This window comes from Podarcis erhardii, assembly GCF_964252035.2.
Source record: "Podarcis erhardii genome assembly, chromosome: 1".
NCBI classification, from domain to species: domain Eukaryota; kingdom Metazoa; phylum Chordata; class Lepidosauria; order Squamata; family Lacertidae; genus Podarcis; species Podarcis erhardii.
In genome coordinates, this window is record NC_138497.1 from 82,264,862 (window position 1) to 82,283,399 (window position 18,538).

An 18,538-nucleotide genomic window follows, 5' to 3' on the forward strand; every position below is an offset into this window, starting at 1 on the left:
AAAATCCACTCCCAAATCCAACACTTACCAAGTTACCCAGCATCATCTCCTGCCCTCGAAAGCTTTTTTATTATTCTGTCAAAGGCCCACAGCGTTCCACAGTTAATGCTACTGTTAGGAGTCTTGCCCCACATTTCAGAGTACAAGATTTCCTGGGTATTGCGCTTTAGGAACAAGCTTCTGTTTTCCCTCCCAGTTTATTTTTTCTGTGAATTTCATTATCTTACCCTAAACCACACACATGCCAGGCATAACATCCATTTGTTTCCTGTATTGAAATGTTGCTAAATTATATGGTTTATTTTTAATATCAATAGCACAACACAGAGAACTGCTGGTTAATAAATCAAGCCTTGGAATGAAGGAAACCCTTTTACTACCACACATTAGAGGAAAAACAATAAAGCAAGATCACCACGCTTTGGTTTCTGAAAAAGAGCCAATTTATTTTCTCACCATTTATAAAAATGCAAGTACAAAAGGGGAATCTAACAAGTCAATGAGAGTACATTTGCTCAGGCTGAATACTGCAAAGCCAAACCATAGTCTTTATGCCTTGTCACACTGTCAGAGGTACTAGTGAAGGCAGGAATCCTTTTCTGTCACAGGGGAGCTTAGGGCAAGAAAATATTCTCAAGGAGGAAAATGCAGCATTGCTACTCAGTGGGAGTTGTCAGCCAAATCTGTTTGGCACTTCAGATCGTTCCTCAGTAAGGCTGCAGCCAAATCCAGAGTGCAGTTTGCTGAACTGAAAGGAGGATTGTGGAGTGCTTGGAGACTGAGAAGCAAACTGTAGCAAGCAGGGTATCCACAAAAGAGCAGTTCCATTGATGGGTAGCCTAATGTGCATGAATGTAGGAAAGGGATGAAGTCATTTGACCACATGAGATTTAGAACTTGACTGTAGGAGACAAATTGTAGCGGGAGGAGGGGAACTTGCTGCAAGATATTGGTAAAATCTCTGTGGACATTCTAGCAAGCTGGCCTCTGCTCCAAATGATCCAGAAGCAGCTGTCAACTGTGTGCTTGCGCAAACTCTTTCCGTAGCCAAAGAGAGTCCTGGTAGAAACGGGGATCTCCCAAGTGCACAGCCGTCCTCTTATAGAAGTAGTAGTACAGCACAGCCACTGCAACCAATCAGAAATAAGTCACAAGCCAGCAAGGTCAACACCTGTATCAACTTTACTAATTTTCTTACATTCAACTTCACCATTATCCCCCTAGCTACACTCCCCCTGCTCCCTGTCCCATCTGCTTTCTGTGGGGAAGCACAGATGCAACCAGCCTCATTGATAAATTTTAAAGCTTTGCTCCGAAGTCACGACACGGGGGAGAAAGGAAACAGCCTCGTACCCATTCTCTGGAAAACAAAAAGAGTCTGCAGCCCATCTGTCCACACAAAATAGTTGGAATTTTTCCAGCGAAGGTTCTGTGGGAAAGAAATGTATGAAACATTAAAGGCAGGAAATAGACTGTTCCTCCCAGAACAACACAAAACAATACCAACCATCCTTTCAGCCTTTCTTCAGCGCCCCATCTTCCTACCAAATTCCTTCAGAAACATGGCTCCCATTTTCCTACTCCCAATAATTATTTATATATTTGGGAAGCAGCAACATTCCTAACTCCTTCTCTTGAAAGTTCAGAGATTACTACAATCTCAGATAAACATTCTAGAAACTATGCAACAATCCAGGACAATTAAGAAGGCCTGTGGTATCCCATTGGTGTGTCCCCTTCCTTCATCCCACTCAAGAAAGCTTCCACATTTTTCCAAGTATAGTAAACCAGGACTTATGCAATTGTATCTATAAAAATATTTTCACAGATAAAATAAAAACCAAAAGTTGATCCACATTAAAATTAGACACAATATTTGTTGAGCTTGTTGGAAAAAAAGAGTAATGATGTTAGTTCCACTACTAGAGAGTTTCCAAAACTCATGTTCCCAGTCATAATAGGCTATTCCAATTCTTTATTAACAGTTAAGCAACCAGACACCACATGGAATGGATGCCAGCACTAGGAGCAGCTCAGGGAGCAAAGAAAGGTTAATCGGATCAGCAGATTTATACAGAACAACCAGACCTATTCTAGCTCTCAACAACTGATCACAGAAAATCCTCTTAAATCCTCCTGCCTCACCAAGCAAGGTTTAGGAAAGCAGTAGTATCCAACTTTCAAGCTAGATTGCTTCATCTAACTTCAAAGATGAGATATTAATTCCCTAAATATCAGATGACAAGATACTAGGTCTTAACTACAATGTGTACCATTTTGTCCAGTGTATTCTAGGCAGGTTTACCATTTACAAATAATGGCATGCAATCTTAAAAGAAAGAGTAAAAAAAGAGATGGGGAATGAAAAGGAAAATAGGCACACTAAGTTATTCAAACTGGAAATGAGGTGAGATTGAAATAAATCTATTGTTAGCCTCCATAAAGCCCTCACTCATCTAAAGAGAGCCAAATAAATCCATAGGGAGGTACTAGACTATTGAGGCTGTAGATATGAGAAGGTTTTTGCCTTCAATGCAGTGAATTCATATCAATGCAAGCACTGCTTTGGAATTTAAACATTCTAAGAAGCCAAGGGTGCTGTACCACGAACTTTTATGACTCTTTGGCAATATAGCCCATCATCAATGGTAAGTCATTGCATGTCAATGACACCTGTTCATTGTAGTTGTTTGCTCCACTGAACAAAACTTGGACTGAATTGAAATATGTATCCTTCAGTTAGGCAGCTGGATAGCAAGACACACGAAGAACCAGAAATAAGGACCTCGTTTTTAAATCCAACATCTGTTGATATTTGAAAAGTAAATCACACAGATCATTGCCTATTGCGACAACAGCAAAAATGCTGAGTGCTTACAATGGATCAGGGTGTCAAACAGAACATACAGTTTGATCAACCAAATATACTTCCTGGCCACTGTTCCAAGACAACTTCTGCACAGCTTCCTGACGCTTCCAAATACCCTGGAAACCTACAAATCTTTTGTCCCAAATGCTTCTGTCCTCCTTCCCTTTAATTACCCAAATTACAGTGACCTCTGTTAAACTTCACAAATCTGTCCAGGAAAAAAGGTGAATGATATAACAGTTATTAAAGCTCAAGATATGTGATATAGGACAAATGCCCAGGCACACTGCCTAGAAGGACAAGACAAACCTAAGAGATAACTACAGAACCGAGCAAATAGAGCCAGAACAAAGAATACCGTATATTGCTCATTCTATGAGATTTCAATGATCCAATCGGCTCACCCCAATCAAATAATAGCATAGCAAGATTCAATGGAATAATGGGCTGTGAACAATGCTGCAGCCAAGAAACTTACTTATACAGCCAATGATCAATAAATTAGAGAGGCCACCTTTATACAATATTACAAAATAATAGTAAGCATATGACATTTCAACCAGACTTCACTAGGACTACACTAATGCCAGTACTGAGCAAATTAGTGAGTTACATTCCAATACTCCATTTGTGTCCATAGCTGCAGCTGCAAATCAGCATGGTAGTCATGTAGTCATGACAAAACTGCAGATAAAGTTTGGAAGTCTGTTATAAGAAACAAAAGATCATTTTTCTTGTTGGTTCTTTTGAAAAAGACATCAGCCTTCCTTATTGTTGGGATTGTTTGTTTTTGCTTCTTAAAATAAGAAAGAGTTAAAAGATTAAGAAGAGATTCTGCTACAAGCATATTAAGCAGTGTAAAGGGATACAAAGCCTATATAGAGGTACCTCGGGTTAAGTACTTAATTCATTCCGGAGGTCTGTTCTTAACCTGAAATTGTTCTTAACCTGAAGCACCACTTTAACTAATGGGGCCTCCTGCTGCCGCCGCGCCGCTGGAGCACGATTTCTGTTCTCATCCTGAAGCAAAGTTCTTAACCTGAGGTACTATTTCTGGGTTAGCAGAGTCTGTAACCTGAAGCGTATGTAACCTGAAGCGTATGTAACCTGAGGTACCACTGTACATTACATTGAAAAGATGTGAAGACAGCATGAAGGGGAAATGTTTTGGTGCATTAAGCAACAAGAGAAACCAGGAAATTGGAAATGCTATAAAGAATTAAGTACAATAAATTGTAAAGGGATTAAAGGGAAAATAAGGTTAGAACCTGTTAAGATAAATTATAGGACAAAGAATTGAGGAAGATGGAAAGGATTTGCTGAAACAATTAATTGAAGTGGGATACAAAAAAGTGAGGTGCGAGGAAGTCGCTGAAACAAGTTAAGGAAAGATAATAATATTGAAAGTATTGAATGTGTTTTTAATTGTTTTTCTTTTTGATTTGTTATATTTATGTAGTGTTATTGTTTTTGTGCTGTATTGTATTGTTTTGTTTTGTTGTGTTTGACTTTTTTCTTTTCTTTTTTTTGTAATTTCCAAATTCTTAATAAATATCATTTTAAAAAAAAAGAAAAAAGAAAAGAAAAGAGAGAAACCAGGAAATTGGGCGGTGGGGGGGATCTGAAGGCACAGCTTCCAAATCATAAGAAGTGCCAGTAAACAAAGTCAAGAAAATGTTAATAACCACTCAACTTACACATAATCACATGTACACAACAAGCTTGCCCTCAGTAAAAACCATAAGAGGGCAACTGTGATGCAGGATGCAATACATTAACTTAGGGTGCTTTGTGTGATTTGCTATCAGATGAATACAGTATTAACAAAACGTACAATAGACCACTTAAATGAATTGCAAGGCCAATCATTTTTCATGGATCTCAGACACAGATATCTAAAAAGAATAAATTAATGTGAGCAGAAGTCAGTGTAACAAGATGTCCGAAGAAAACAAGAATAATGGAGCACACTGTAAATTATGCTCATCAAGAACAAAATAAAAGTGTGCTTGTTCAAAAAGATCTTAGAAAAAGAAGTGATTGGTATGTATGCAAGAAGTCCAGGGTGTGATGTTGAAGAACAAAGGACAGCTGAGAAAAACAGAACTGCCCAAAGGGGAAAACAAACACTGGTCAAAGAAGACTGTAAGGCCTCCTGTATCCAGCTAACCATATCAATAGGAAATTCTAGCTGTATACTGACAAGATTCTGAAAGGTTGGAAGGTGAATTAGCATGCCAAGCCACAATAATATATTGCATTATAACAGCTGCAACAGCTAGGACCCCTTCCAGTTTATCCTGTTTCATCAGATGAGCTTTTAAATATCTTAACCGAAGGCAGCCCTCTTTAGGGAAGTTTTTAATGTCTAATGCTGTATTGTTTTTAATATTCAGTTGGAAGCCGCCCAGAGTGGCTGGGGAAACCCAGCCAGATGGGCAGGGTATAAATAATAAATTATTATTATTATTATTATTAAATACTATTTGGTTTATCTAATCCAACTCCTTCCCAGGTCTTTATTCCAGGGAACTCCTCAGCCAGTTCAATGAGGCAGCTACTGTTCAACAAATTCTGCACACATTATTTATCACACAGAAGTTGGTACAAAAACCTGAGCTTCTTTTAAAAATATAATGGGTGTTGAAACAAATTTGGAAATCCACAGGTGGTGTTTGCAAGGGATTCCTAGGGTTCAATAGAGAGCACTTCTATCTTTTCCACAGCTACCTGTCCTAACCTAATCTGTTAGTTTCTTCTATTCATCCCTGTTCTTGCACAATATTTCTTCCATTTACCATACTGCTTTTTTGTTACATCCAGACCTCCATATTAAAAAAACTACACAGTGCAGAACCTGGGGGGAGCATAAAATAAAGTTTGTTTCAACGTGTGTTTTCTTTGCTTGCACAATTACTCCTATATTCAGAATTTGGGCTTCCTTGATAACCAGTATAAGCAATCCTCTCCTGCCTTACCATGACCCAGATGTGGAAGGATATGCTCAAACCAAGGTATGTTGCTGACAAGACAATGGTCCCTTTAAATTTCTGGAACAGAAGATTAACCAGGCCAGCCTGGAAGACGAAGGTATTGAAGAACATGAGGAAGATGATGATGACATTGAAGAGGATGGCAATATCCTGAATGCTGTAAGACAGGCAAACATTTTAATGAGACAGAGATTGATAAATACCTTATACACAGAGGTGTACCTAGGTTCCCTTGCATCCTTGGCAAGGAGCTATATATCATCACACACACATCCTGGTCCCTTGCACAATTGCATTTCTCCACCAAAGCACCCACAGGAGCCTGCATGCTTTGCCTAGCCACCCATAATATTGAAAGAGCGGCCCGGCCCAGGGAGCACACGAACAGGCGAGCAAGTTCCTAGCCTCTCCAAGCCAGAGTGGAGAGGCACAATTTTTGTGCACACACTCCAGGCCTGCACCCTTGGCAGGGGCTCACCTAACCAACTCCTAGGTATGCCCCTGCTTGTGGCTCTCCAAATACTACTGGACACCAGCTCCCCACCACCACCCATGGTCAGAGATAATGGGAGTTGTGGTCCAGCAACTTTTGGAGGGCCACAGACTCCCCACAACTGTGGCTAAAGCCTAGTACTTGGAGAACAAAAAGTACATTAACATAGCTGCAGAAGTTTTCACTGTCCATGCTGCCAACTGAGACATTAGTCCACCAATTGCAGAGGAAAGGGAACCCCAAAACCCTTGCTAGAAGATTACAATGGAAATAATACCTGCTGCAGCTACCTCTATTTCCCCCCTGCTTATCACTCTTTCTCATAATCTGGGGGTAGAACTTTATGTAATGGCAATTGAGTTAATAGCTGCTAATACCCACAGAGAAAATATAGAATGAATAGATTATAATAGCACCACCCTTTTAAAAATATCATTCAACACAATATAGCCTATTAACTGCTGATGTTTCAGGAGTAGGGAAAGAATAATAATTTTCTTGGTATCTTTTATTCTACTTCATTGCTCCATTCGTCTCTTCTCTGACACTCTCTTCTTCCCATTTTCCTGAATGAGAGTGTCCCAAGAAGAGTAGAAACAAACAGAAAGGGCATTCCTGTGCATGTTTACTCAAAAAAGTTCCACTGTGTTCAATGTGGCAAATTCTCTGTAATCCTAAGCACATTTACTATGGATCAAGTCCTCTTGTATACATAAAGGCTTAAGCTGCAATTCTATGCACACTTACACAACAGTAAGCATGACTGAAAACAATGGGACTTCCTTCAGAGTCCACATAATATATAAGATTGCACTGGTGCTCCTGAGTAGATATACTAACCATCTCCATTCCAAATCACTTACCGTACTCAAGCACTAGTCTACAGTTCCATCCAAGGACCTGATGAGTAACCACATTTTTGATCCCTACAGCTTATTTAAGAGCTCATAGCACTGTTGAGCATCTTTTCAGAGACAAATGTATACAAGCCCTTTAAAAAAACCAGACAGTGACAAGCATCCACTGTTGTGCCATACTCACATGAAAAGCACAAGCTGGATGACGGGCGCCATGCGCAGCAGCTCTGAGAAGGAGTTGACAAAGAGGTCATAGAACAGCAGTAGGAACTGCAAGGAAAGCACCAGGCTATAGTTGCTGGTTTGGAGCATCTTCCTTGCCTCAGTGTCTGCATCCCAGATGAGAGGGACACCTCATGCTCCCGCAACAGACGGATACAAACTTTTCCCTCCAGCACAATCACTCATAGCTCCCTTTGGGCAGAGACCTGAAACCTGCAGAAACACCAGGTGGGGGAAAGAGGGAGAATAAGGTGAACAGCACTTGCAATAATAGCGGGGAGGGGAAGGGCATCACAAATCTGGAGCATACCACACACAATCTAGCACTAGAGAGCAAAGATAAACCAGTCAGAAATACAAGCAATGAATAAGAATCCCTTTGTTGAAGTAAGCCGGTTGCACCGTTAACTGCTATTGCCTAACACTGTTCTTAACACTTTTCCGTGAACTAAGAACTTTACTCTTGCTGCCCCTCCGCGGCTTTTCTCCTATTTCTACACAGGGGAAAGCAAGGCACGAGGGTGGGTGGCGAGGGCTGACTGGCCACAGCCACCTCCAAGGGGCTGGAAAAGGCGCTTTTTCTTCCTGGGCAACACGGATGCAAGCGCCACAGACCTCATCTCCTTGGTCATCAAGATTTCGATCCGGGTACACGCGATCTCGTTCTGTGGGCTCCCAAGCGCCCTCGACCTCACACTCCCCGTGTTAAGTAACGGGGCACGACAGGTCGCGAAAGACAGGCCCGTCGCCGCTCCAGCTCGCGCTCTTTGCTCCCGGCCCTCACCTGGCGCGGCAGTTGCCCGTTCCCATGGAGACGGCGCAGCCACTCAGGGGAGCGTAGGAGGCAGCCTGGACGGAAGCCGCCGCGCTTGCGGTCACGGTCACAGAGTTGTAAATGACAGAGCGGACGGAGAATCGCGTGGCCCGGATAGGAAACTTCCGCCCTGCCTCTGGAAGCCATTTATAAAGTCTTCCACGGGGCGGAAGTGGATGCGTCTGGAAGAAACCCGTGATTCTACAGCGGCTTAGAGGGGACTACTTTTTTGCTGCTTGGTTGTTGTTGTTTTAAAAATATATTAAAACATGGCCCGGCACACTCGGATCACATTTCACCATCTCTAAATTGTGTGTGTCGGGGTTTGTGGCTTGGAGAGCTGCTTATAACAGCCCTGCAAGGACACTATTAATGGTGCAGGTCAGAAGTAGCACGAACGTTTGCATTTGCAGGTTACAGGAGTCTAGTTCATTTGCCTCTTCATACCACCCTCATCCACTAAACTCCGTAGACTCCGCGTTACACTCGCAAATGTTTACAAGGGTGTGCGCGCGCCTCTCAGCTGATACAAGAACCCGAGTTAGAAAGATGATAGACGCCTCTCTTTGCTGCTACTTTTTGTTCGTTATGTGGGCACCTGCTTCCCAACCATTGCTAAAGTAAAATCTTCAATTTCTCCTTTGATTTCTATGAGCAGCTGAAATTCCGCGTGCAGACGACGACCGCTGACGCTCTTTTTCTCTATTTGTATGATACATGGCGCGGAGGGCGTGTTTTTTTTTTTTGTTTGTTTTTTTTTGCCTTTATATACCCTTTGCCGCTGATCTGGCTTTTGAGCTTTTCTGGTGGGTTATTACCACTTCGGTGCGAAAGAAAGAATTCTCTTCCTTCCTTCGGTCTCCTTCAGCGCACTAAACTGGGACTTCCAGCAGCTGAGAGGCATTCCACCATTTGATGAAAACAGTCCGTGTTTATTGGCTCAATTTTTAAAAATGCAGACAGTCATTCCAGTGGAATCAGACCACCAGAAATCTATTTTTGTTTTGATACCACAGCTACAGGAGCGAAATCCTGCAGCGCGATTTCAGCAGATTAAGGGGGCACCTAACGCCGCTGCCAGTCTACAATAATAACTTATTGGCGTGGAACAGGGAGTTATAGAAAAGGTTGCCAACCTGCCAACTCCTCCTTTGCCTTCAGCTCTTGCTGAGTGACACTCAAAACTTCGTCACGTGACGCGTTTCCTATTAATACACCTGCATACATACCTGCAATATACCTATACCAGCTCAATTTGCTGGGCACTTAGGCATCCAGGAAGTCCCTCATCTCTTTGACGCAAGGGAAAACAGTAATGACGGGTGCACCTAGGTACATTGCAAAGGCAGAAGCCAACGAAGAAGCTAGTAAAGCTCCTTAAATGAGAACTTTCCCGGCTCGATTCCCCGCCGTGTTCATGCCCAGCAATATACTGTACAGTACTGTACAGATCTTGCTGAGAAAACTACATTTCCCAGAAACCCGTCGTGGCGTTGGCTGGGCAGTGCCATAAACTTCGCTTAGACTAGTCTGGAGTGCCTCCTGTCATGAGCAGAGACGATGGAGCTGAAGGGGACCTGGAGCTTTGGAACTACTTTTCCCGGCGCTCCCCGCGACTCAGGCGGAAGCGAGGTGTGAGCTGTTGCTTGTATTTCTCGGTTCTTTGGATGCGTGGTCGCAGCTGGGTCGCGAAAGCAAACCCTCTTGCGGCTGTTCTTAGGCGCTTCCCTGCAAGGGGCGATCCCGCTACCCATTTATACGTTATGCTATCTAGCAAGTGTCACTTCCTTATTGCTCCTCATATGTGCTTTAATGGCGCGGTCAGGGGTGTGCACTGGGCAGCTGAACCCGCAGTGCTTGAAACTGCTTGCAAGTTGCTCTCTGGAACTGCTGTGGGTTCAGCTTCGCTCGACAGCCTGGATCCAATAGATGTTTCGTGTGCTAGTTGAACAGAGATGCGACCGGGGATCCTGCAGCCCTGCAGGTGCTTCTGGACTCCAGCTCCCATCAGCCTCAGCCACAAGGGGGAGGTGGCCTGGGTGATGAGAGCTGTAGTCTATCAGTATAGCAGCAGGTGCCCCAGTTGTGCAAGGTAACTGTACTGTATGTTGCTTAGGAAGGCTGTTGCCGCAGCAAACCAATTTATCGCTTAAATGCCAGCAGCTTTCTTGCGGCAGAGCACTGGACGTCACGGGACTTCGTGCTTTATTGTTAACTTTATGAGGCTGGAGTTGGTTCCTTGTTCAGCACGCATGAGGGAGCAGGATGAATATGGAACTGACGTTTGCACACTTCTGCGCCTTGCGATAAGTTGTCGGCAGCCGCGTTTCACTGCCAGCGTCACCCCGAGAGACTGCCAGCTATAAGTAGTGCCAGCTTAGCATTCTCTCCCATCCGAGGTTTGTTTTTGTTTTTGTTTTGCATTGGCTGCCGTTATGTTCATGAAACCGAGAGACGGTGAAATTCAAGGCTAAAAGACGGGGTAGTTTGTCACAAGTTAAATCTGTTCACCAGTCGATGCCAGAAATTATTCTAATTTAAATATCGACCCACAAGTGCTTAAAGGAAAGCAAAAGCAGCAACCACCTGGTGCGATTTTCAAAAGGGGCTCTTTGGCATGGTAGTGCATCAGTGTTTATTAGTTCTTGTTACAGTGGCCATTTTCTGCTCTTCTCTTTGACCCCGCTTATACTTTGCAGTAAAGCTATAAGACTGTAAGTAAAAAGGTTGATCATAAAGATAAATGATTCTAGTCAGGTAGCTGGTCAAAACATGTTAGCAAAACCATATTTTGAATGAAACATTTCCAAAGTTGGCTGTAGTTTCTATGTATTTCTTTTCTTATCTTACACCTACTTACCCTTGATGTTTACACTTCCTTTCCTAAGGGTGTTTTAATACTTTGTTCTAAATCTATTGATGGGGTTATTTTTTTGTGTGTGTGTGTGTGTGTGTGTGTGTGTGGTTATGAATTTGTGGGGTGAGAGACACTCTAAATTCCTGGGTCCAATAAAAGTTAGAATTAATCAAGGACTGCCGAGCACTGAACCACTGGAATATTAACATTAACATTAACAACAACAACAACAACAACAACAACAACAACAACAACAATTATTCTATACTGCCCTTCATCCAAGGATCACAGGGTGGTTTAAAATATAAAAGCACCAAAAAGGCGGTCACAGCACAATGTGGGCTGACAGGCTGAATCCAGCGTGGTAGCAGTGGTAGAAACAGGGCCCTCCTGAACTGTAAAACTCCCCCATATAATTGTGGGAATTATAGTTTGTAAAGGGTGCTGTGAATTGTAGCTTGGTGAGAGGCAAACTACAATTCCCAAGCTTATTTTGAGGAAGCCATGAGCTTTGAATGTAAATGTATGGTGTGGCTGTTACCCCAAACTGAACTGGCAACTTTAAACAATTTTTTTTTGTGGGCTATGCCCCCACAGAAACCACACAGGACACAGCTGCTCAGCAGCTTTCACTTTTGCATCAGCACATTTTCCTGTTGGTGTACGTGGTGAGTTAATGGCACAAAAGTTTCAGTAGAACTCTCCAATTCATGACAAGATGCTAGTAGAAGTTGCCAGCCATCCAAACTGAGAGTCTGGTGCAGTTAGACAAGAGACTTGGTTTTTTTTTTTTTTTAAAAAAAAGACCCTAGATTGTCATTCACTTAACTTCCAGCCCACCTTTGCACTGTGAAGAGCAATGTTTCAGTCACTGCCATAGTCTTTTAATGCACACACTCTGCAAGCTTTTCACTTCTGTCTTGAAAGCAGAAGTTGGGATGATCTTGTGACCGTTGTCTCCCTCCAGGACCCAGTGGTTGCAGGTGCAGCATCTGTGCAGGGCTGCTGGGTTGGTAGAAAAAGTCTGTGGTTTGCACTTTTCACTGTGGGGACAGTTTGTAAATAAATTTGAAATCTAATGTGAGACTATCTGTTTTCTTATGCAATTGACTGCAGTGATCTTTATTTTTGGCTGAAACTCAGCTATGGCTCTTAGATCAAGTTGGATCCAGTAGTAGCCAATCTAATTTCACTTTATGAGTGCCAGTGTTGCTTACACAAAAGTTTGCCTTGGTTCACAGAAGAGCCTTGGATATCAGAATTGGACATAGCACATGGTATCTGCTGCCTAACTAGATTTAACTAAATTGGAGTTGCATCCTGCCAGATCATATGATCAATTCAGTGTAGGTTTTGGTTCCTGATCAACAACTGTGGGACTGTTTTGTTTCTCTGGAAACTTTCTCTTCAGCAACATGTGTACTCCTTTGGTTTTTCTGTGTGACTTGGCTTTGGGAAGTATGGAATCATCAGTACCATTTACTTTCCGAAGGAAGTAATTAAGCCTCCTTCTTTTAGTGGACAGGGGCTGCAGACAGTAGAAGCCCCTGCTGACACAGTTGGATATAGTCTGTGAGGTGTGTTATCCCATTGGACAAGCTGCTGGTAACTGCCAACCTTGACTTTTGAGAGAATAGTGGTTAGAATGTTAATTGCCTTAACCAGCCTGGGGAAATTCCAGATCTACCTTCCACTTAGCTGTGAAGTTTTGATGTTTCATGGTCTGTGGTGGACATACTATTGAAATCAGTTCCTCTGACCCAGCGTCTGAGACTCCACCCTATTTTGGGTTACAAAACTGTGTGACAGAAAAACAGTTCTCTGCTGAAGGGAGGAAAGCAGAACTAGGTAGTAAGGAAAGGGAGGAGGCAAAAATCTTGCTGGTGCCAGAACCAGCAGATGGTTGGATAGCTTTTACAGCTAGCTGGTCTCTTGCCTTCTCAGGTGTGCTCCCTGTGAACAGGATGATTCCCAGAGTCTCATTCTTGCTGCTCTCAATCCTACTGGGAATTCTGGGGATCTTGTGTGTGGTGTTCACAGTCTACTGGACCCAACACTGGCTTGGTGGCTTTGCCTGGGATGGTTCTTCTCAGATGTTTAACTGGCATCCAGTTTTCATGGTGACAGGCATGTTGGTCTTGACTGGTGCAGGTAAGTGAAAAGAGGATCCAATCCTTTTCTGATTTCCCCTCCTCCTGCCCTAGTAGCAGAACCGATATTAACATCCTATAGAGTGGTACCTCGGGTTAAGAACTTAATTTGTTCTGGAGGTCCATTTTTAACCTGAAACTGTTCTTAACCTGAAGTACCACTTTAGCTAATGGGGCCTCCCGCTGCCGCCGAGCGGTTTCTGTTGTCATCCTGAAGCAAAGTTCTTAACCCAAGGTACTCTTTCTGGGTTAGCTGAGTCTGTACCCTGAAGCATCTGTAACCTGAGGTACCACTGTATCCTTTTAAGTGTATTTGTGAGCGGGGGGGGGTTATTTTATTATGTATCTTGTGTTTTTATCTTGTGTTTTTATGCTGTGAACCCACTGAGATCATTGGCTGAAGGGCAGTATACAAAACAAGCAAACCTGGGAATCAGTGACTTGGCTATTTTGGGGGGATGTGAGATGGGTGCCTGAGCTATCTTGGCTCTAGTGACTTCTCCCTCTCTCTCTCCTCCAGCGGTGCTAGTGTATCGCGTGCCCCTCTCTTGGTCGGGGCACAAGCTGCCATGGAAGCTGTTGCATGCAGGACTGACCTTGGCAGCATTCATCTTAATTGTCCTGGGACTGGTGGCCGTCTTTGAATATCACAACAAACAGGGCATTCCCAACATGTACTCCCTCCACAGCTGGCTAGGGCTTGGTGCTGTGCTGCTCTTCTCCTGTCAGGTGGGTAAGAACCTAAGAAGCTGTAGCTTGGTGGCAGAGCACATACTTTGCATTGTGTGTGGGGAACATTCACCCTCCAGATGTTGCTGAACTACACTTCTCATCATCCCTGAGTATTGGCCATGCTTGCTAGGGCATATGGGAGTTGCTGTGCTGCAACATCTGAGGGCCAAATATCCCCCACCCCTGTTTTACATGCAGAGGGTACTTGGTTCAGTCCCAGTCACTTTTATGTAGGGTCGGACCAGGGGGAAACCTGTCTGAAACCGCCGCTTTTAGTGTTTGGGAGGGATACACAAACTTCAGGTTTGTTGAATCTACTTTGGGTTTTTCTCTTCACAAGAATCCCAAGAGCTACCAACCAGAGCTAGGTGCAAAAGACATATTTGGAATTAAATAAGGTGGTTGCCTCCTAGCACAATCTCAGCCCATGAAACCCAGTACTGGGAAAGTTGCCATTTATAGATCTAACCTCCTTGAATTCATCATAATACTTCTAAAAGCAAAGTATTTTGGTGGGTTGTCACCAGTGCTTTTTTCTGGGAAGACACAGGTGTACACATACCCCTAAACATTTTGTGAATTTAATTTTGGCCTCATTGAGGGGCAGTATTTCAAAATGAATAGGAAAATGAGAATACTCCTAAACATATTTTTTTAAGAAAAAAAGCACTAGTTGTCACCCACATTGCATAGAAGATATACTTTTGTCTTAAACCTGCTGCCTGACACTTCTTGTATTTTGTGAGAGTGAATAATTTGTTGTAGCCACCCTTTTTATAAATATTAGCTTTCCTCCCTCTTGGGTAATTCCCCCCCCCCCACTTAATCCCTTCACCATGTGCACACATGGTATTAAAAGTTTGTTTCAAACATTTTATTTATTTTATTTAAAAAGTTATCTGTAAAAGCGCAGTAGATATTTGAAAAAACTAACCTAAATTGTTCACTGGTGGCTGTCTATCTCCCCCCCCCCCCAGCTCTCATAGCTAGTTTGAGATTTTAGATCATGAATATAATAAAACAAATACTTCTGCAAATCTGGTTGCCGCATTACTTGTGCTCAGTCCCTCTGCAGATACCATGCTGAGCCCTTCCTCCAATATGGGTTTCTGAAAAGATCCCAATTTCTTATCTCTTCCATCCAGTGGGCCATGGGCTTTGCTTCTTTCTTGCTGCCTTGGGCTCCCACCTGGTTCCGAGCCTTGTACAAGCCCATCCATGTCTTCTTTGGCTCTGCCATCATCCCTTTAGTTGTGGCCGCCTGCATCTCGGGCATCAATGAGAAACTTTTCTTCAAACTGTGAGTAGCAAAACAGAGAGGGCTTGATACTGGGAGGAGGAAATAGTCCGCGCTAAAAAGACAATGGAGAGTATGTTGCTGGTTATTTACACTGGAGAGAGTTGGCAGTCTTCTGGGGTACAAATAATGAGGGATGAAGAGGAAGCTGCTCAGCCTGGTCCAGATCGATAGCAGTCATTATAAAGTTTGAAAGCAATGATAGCTTTTAGACCAGGAATAAGGAACATATAGTTCAGTGACATTTGAAAGGCCACTGGTTCTGTTTTAGAAGTACAGAAGGGAAATGTGTCCACGAGGCAATGGGGAACCTGAGAAGGCGGTTAAGCCACATGTAGCAGCAGCAGCAGCAGATGGGAATTGCAGAGCTAGTGTCTGGAGGCTTGTAATGTGAAGATAGTGTTCTGCTCAATAGGTCATTGTACACATTTCATTGAATATAAGATGTGCTGCAGCCTTGAAACCAAATGCATTACTTGGGTGTCTGGGACAGTAGAATGGCTGTTGGAGCAAAGCTACATATGGTGAAAGAGATTACGTGGCTTAATATAGATTTTTGGCACTATTCAGATATTTCCTTCTTCATGGGTCTCTGGGGAGGTGTTTGTGGTGCTATTGGCTTTTCATCAAGCATTTTTGCTTTTTGTCTGTACTTTTAGAACAAACACAAGCACACCCTACGCTCAGCTTCCTGCAGAGGCATGGTTTGCCAACATATTGGGGATGCTGATCCTGGTCTTTGGGCTACTGGTGCTGTTTGCCCTTGCCATGCCAGTATGGAAGCGTCCAGATGTGAATTCGCAAGATACCCAAGAGGTGGTATTATTATTATTATTATTATTATTATTATTATTATTATTAGCCTTTAAGATTTATTTATTTTACTACAACTATTTCCTGCTTATCCTTCAAGGCATCACACAAGGTTTTCTGTCTCCCCCACTACAATTTATCCTAACAACAACCCTGAGAGGCAGGTTAGGCTAAGAGGGACAGGCCAAAGTCACCCACTGAGCTATGTGGCTGAGAGGGGATTTGAATCTGGATCTTCTTGGTCCTAGTCCAGCACTCTAGTCACTATACCATACTGGCTCGAACCCACCGATGTATTGTGGCTTGTAATTCATGTCTGTTGAGTTTAAATGGTAGGATGTACTATCTTGGACAAAGTAGCGGAGGGATGGGGAAAGAATTTTTCAGAAAATGAAACTCTTGTTCAACTGTTGTTAGGATGAGAGCAGTGTATTTTCGCTGTGTACAAACAAGAGTTTCAAGTAAATTTGGAGCATCCCATGTTTACATGTTTTTTTTTCCTGTCATCCACATGATTTTATCTTCCTTCAAGTAGAAACTTGCACCACCTCCCAATAATTCAGATTTATTTGATACACAGATAATGCAGTAAGGGGGGGGGGAATCCAACATAAAACCACATGCTACCCAAATATGAATGTACTAAAGCACATTATGTGGGTGACACCCATATACGTATGTGTGTGGTGATGTTTTGCTGGGTGTCATGTTTTCATTATCACCTCTACTTCTGATGACAAGGCAGTTCTCAATGGGCTTCTGATGGGGCTGAGTATGACCTCATATATGCTTCCCCCCTTTCTTTTTTTTTAAAAAATAATCTGCTGTTTTCTGCAAATCTGGTATATCAGAAAACTTGTATCTATATTTCTTTTAATGGCTGTGCACGCAAGTAAGCAAATACCTGTGCAAAAATGTTCATTGCATACCACCCTAACGAATGAAAGAACTGAACAGTGGGGTGTGTTTTTGAGATTTCATTTTCGGTTAATAATAAGATATGTTTCTTGTGGATTAATTATTAGTCTGACTGGCTTCCAACCGTTCTCTGTCCTCTTCCCCCACAGCCTCCATGGGTTTATATTGCAGAACATTTGTTTTGACAACACAGATATAAAATGGCACGTGTGTATAGTAGTGGAACTTATCCCTGGCAAAGGGAGCAACATTATGGGAGCTAAATCCTAGAAACCTGGTCTGAATTTTCTCCGCAAGAGGGCTAGACTGAACATCATAAGCAATATACAATATGTTTTGAGTGAGTTTAATATCTGAGAATGAGATAGAAAGCTTATGGAATCAAGCTTTATTATTTACTTCTGGTGTTCTTTTTCTACAGCCCTTGCTACAGGAGGATAAATGAAGCAGCAAACAGGAAGAATTGTGATCCAGACCTGTGTGGTGGCCTGTTCTCCACTGAGATCTTCAACCGTTCTTCCTTCTGTTTTCAGTGCAAGAGTTGAAACTTTAATTGTGGCACTGAATTGTCTGGCCTTCTGGGTACTTTATTAATCCCCCACCCCACCCCCGGCTTGCTCTTGCTGAGTTGTTGAGCTGCTGGAAATCCAGGTATCTCTGAACAATTCATTTCTTAGTTGCTATTGTGCCATTATGACAAGTTCCCAGATTTTTGTACTCCATGGACTTATTAGAAACCTAAATTATCAGATGAAATAAATGATTCCTTCTAATTGTTTTACTGCTGGATTTGCAGATGCTTCCACATTAGATGTTTAGTGTGGAATTGTCATGCTTCAGGCATTCACTTTTGAATGGGGCATCCATACAGTGCTGACATCCATGTATTGTCCTCCTGTGTTTTCCTGTGACTCTTGCCAGGTATTTATATGTGTTTAAGAACAGAAAAACAGCACAATTCTGAAGGTGTCTGTGGGGTCATCCATCTTCTTAAAGGGATGGAGTTTCAATGAGTGTGTCCAGATGAGGGTCTCCTACTGCTATCAGTCATGACTCTCCCATTATAAGCAGAATTGCAACCGATTATCCACCTGCCATTGGTGCTCTGATGCAGTGTCTGCATTTCATTATAGTTTGTCCACATGGTGGGCATGACATAACTGTATGGAGAAGGTTATATCCTTCTGTTTCTTCACCTGTTGGTTGGCTGTCACATGTCTCCTTTTCCTCACATTTTGAAGCCGGTGCTTCTTAGCACCATTTTAACCCCCTGCTTTGTGTGCCCTCCTATGTGAATGTGTTTACACAATTAGCACAATTGCAAAAAACTTAAGTAAAAAAGAGTGCTTGCAGCTTACTTCCAAGTAAACATCATTAGAGATCAGGCTCTAAATCCCGTGGATTTCACTTGAGAATGACTAATCTCTACTTCAGTCAATTTTACAACCAGATCTAATTGGACAATCCAGTGTAGCCAGATCAACAACCCAGCTAGAAAGCATGCTAAATCGATTCCCCGCCCC

General features: G+C 42.7%; 2 protein-coding genes across 6 annotated transcripts; one reads left to right on the forward strand and one right to left on the reverse strand.

Moving 5' to 3' along the window:
* Positions 1-420: 420 nt before the first annotated feature.
* TMEM138 (transmembrane protein 138) lies at positions 421-9,291 on the reverse strand. 3 transcript variants are annotated; one of them, XM_081837927.1, is made up of 5 exons: positions 9,021-9,291; positions 7,397-7,647; positions 5,848-6,019; positions 1,354-1,429; positions 421-1,127 (listed from the first exon to the last, which is right to left on the reverse strand). In XM_081837927.1, exons 2-5 carry the CDS (start codon positions 7,522-7,524, stop codon positions 1,015-1,017), a joined length of 489 nt encoding a protein of 162 aa, XP_081694053.1. In that variant the 5' UTR covers positions 7,525-7,647; positions 9,021-9,291; the 3' UTR covers positions 421-1,014. The 3 variants fall into 3 exon arrangements, with proteins under 3 accessions (XP_081694053.1, XP_081694052.1, XP_081694051.1); XM_081837926.1 differs by lacking the exon at positions 9,021-9,291 and adding an exon at positions 8,219-8,367; XM_081837925.1 differs by lacking the exon at positions 9,021-9,291 and adding an exon at positions 8,050-8,212.
* Positions 9,292-9,633: 342 nt separating this feature from the next.
* CYB561A3 (cytochrome b561 family member A3) lies at positions 9,634-17,788 on the forward strand. Of its 3 annotated transcripts, none has more exons than XM_081837610.1 (6): positions 9,634-9,880; positions 13,050-13,256; positions 13,776-13,984; positions 15,133-15,287; positions 15,944-16,100; positions 17,437-17,788. In XM_081837610.1, the coding sequence occupies exons 1-6, from the start codon at positions 9,796-9,798 to the stop codon at positions 17,458-17,460; spliced, it is 837 nt and encodes a 278-aa protein (XP_081693736.1). In that variant the 5' UTR covers positions 9,634-9,795; the 3' UTR covers positions 17,461-17,788. The 3 variants fall into 3 exon arrangements, with proteins under 3 accessions (XP_081693736.1, XP_081693737.1, XP_081693735.1); XM_081837611.1 differs by lacking the exon at positions 9,634-9,880 and adding an exon at positions 12,506-12,563; XM_081837609.1 differs by lacking the exon at positions 9,634-9,880 and having other exon boundaries at positions 12,763-13,256.
* Positions 17,789-18,538: the final 750 nt, after the last annotated feature.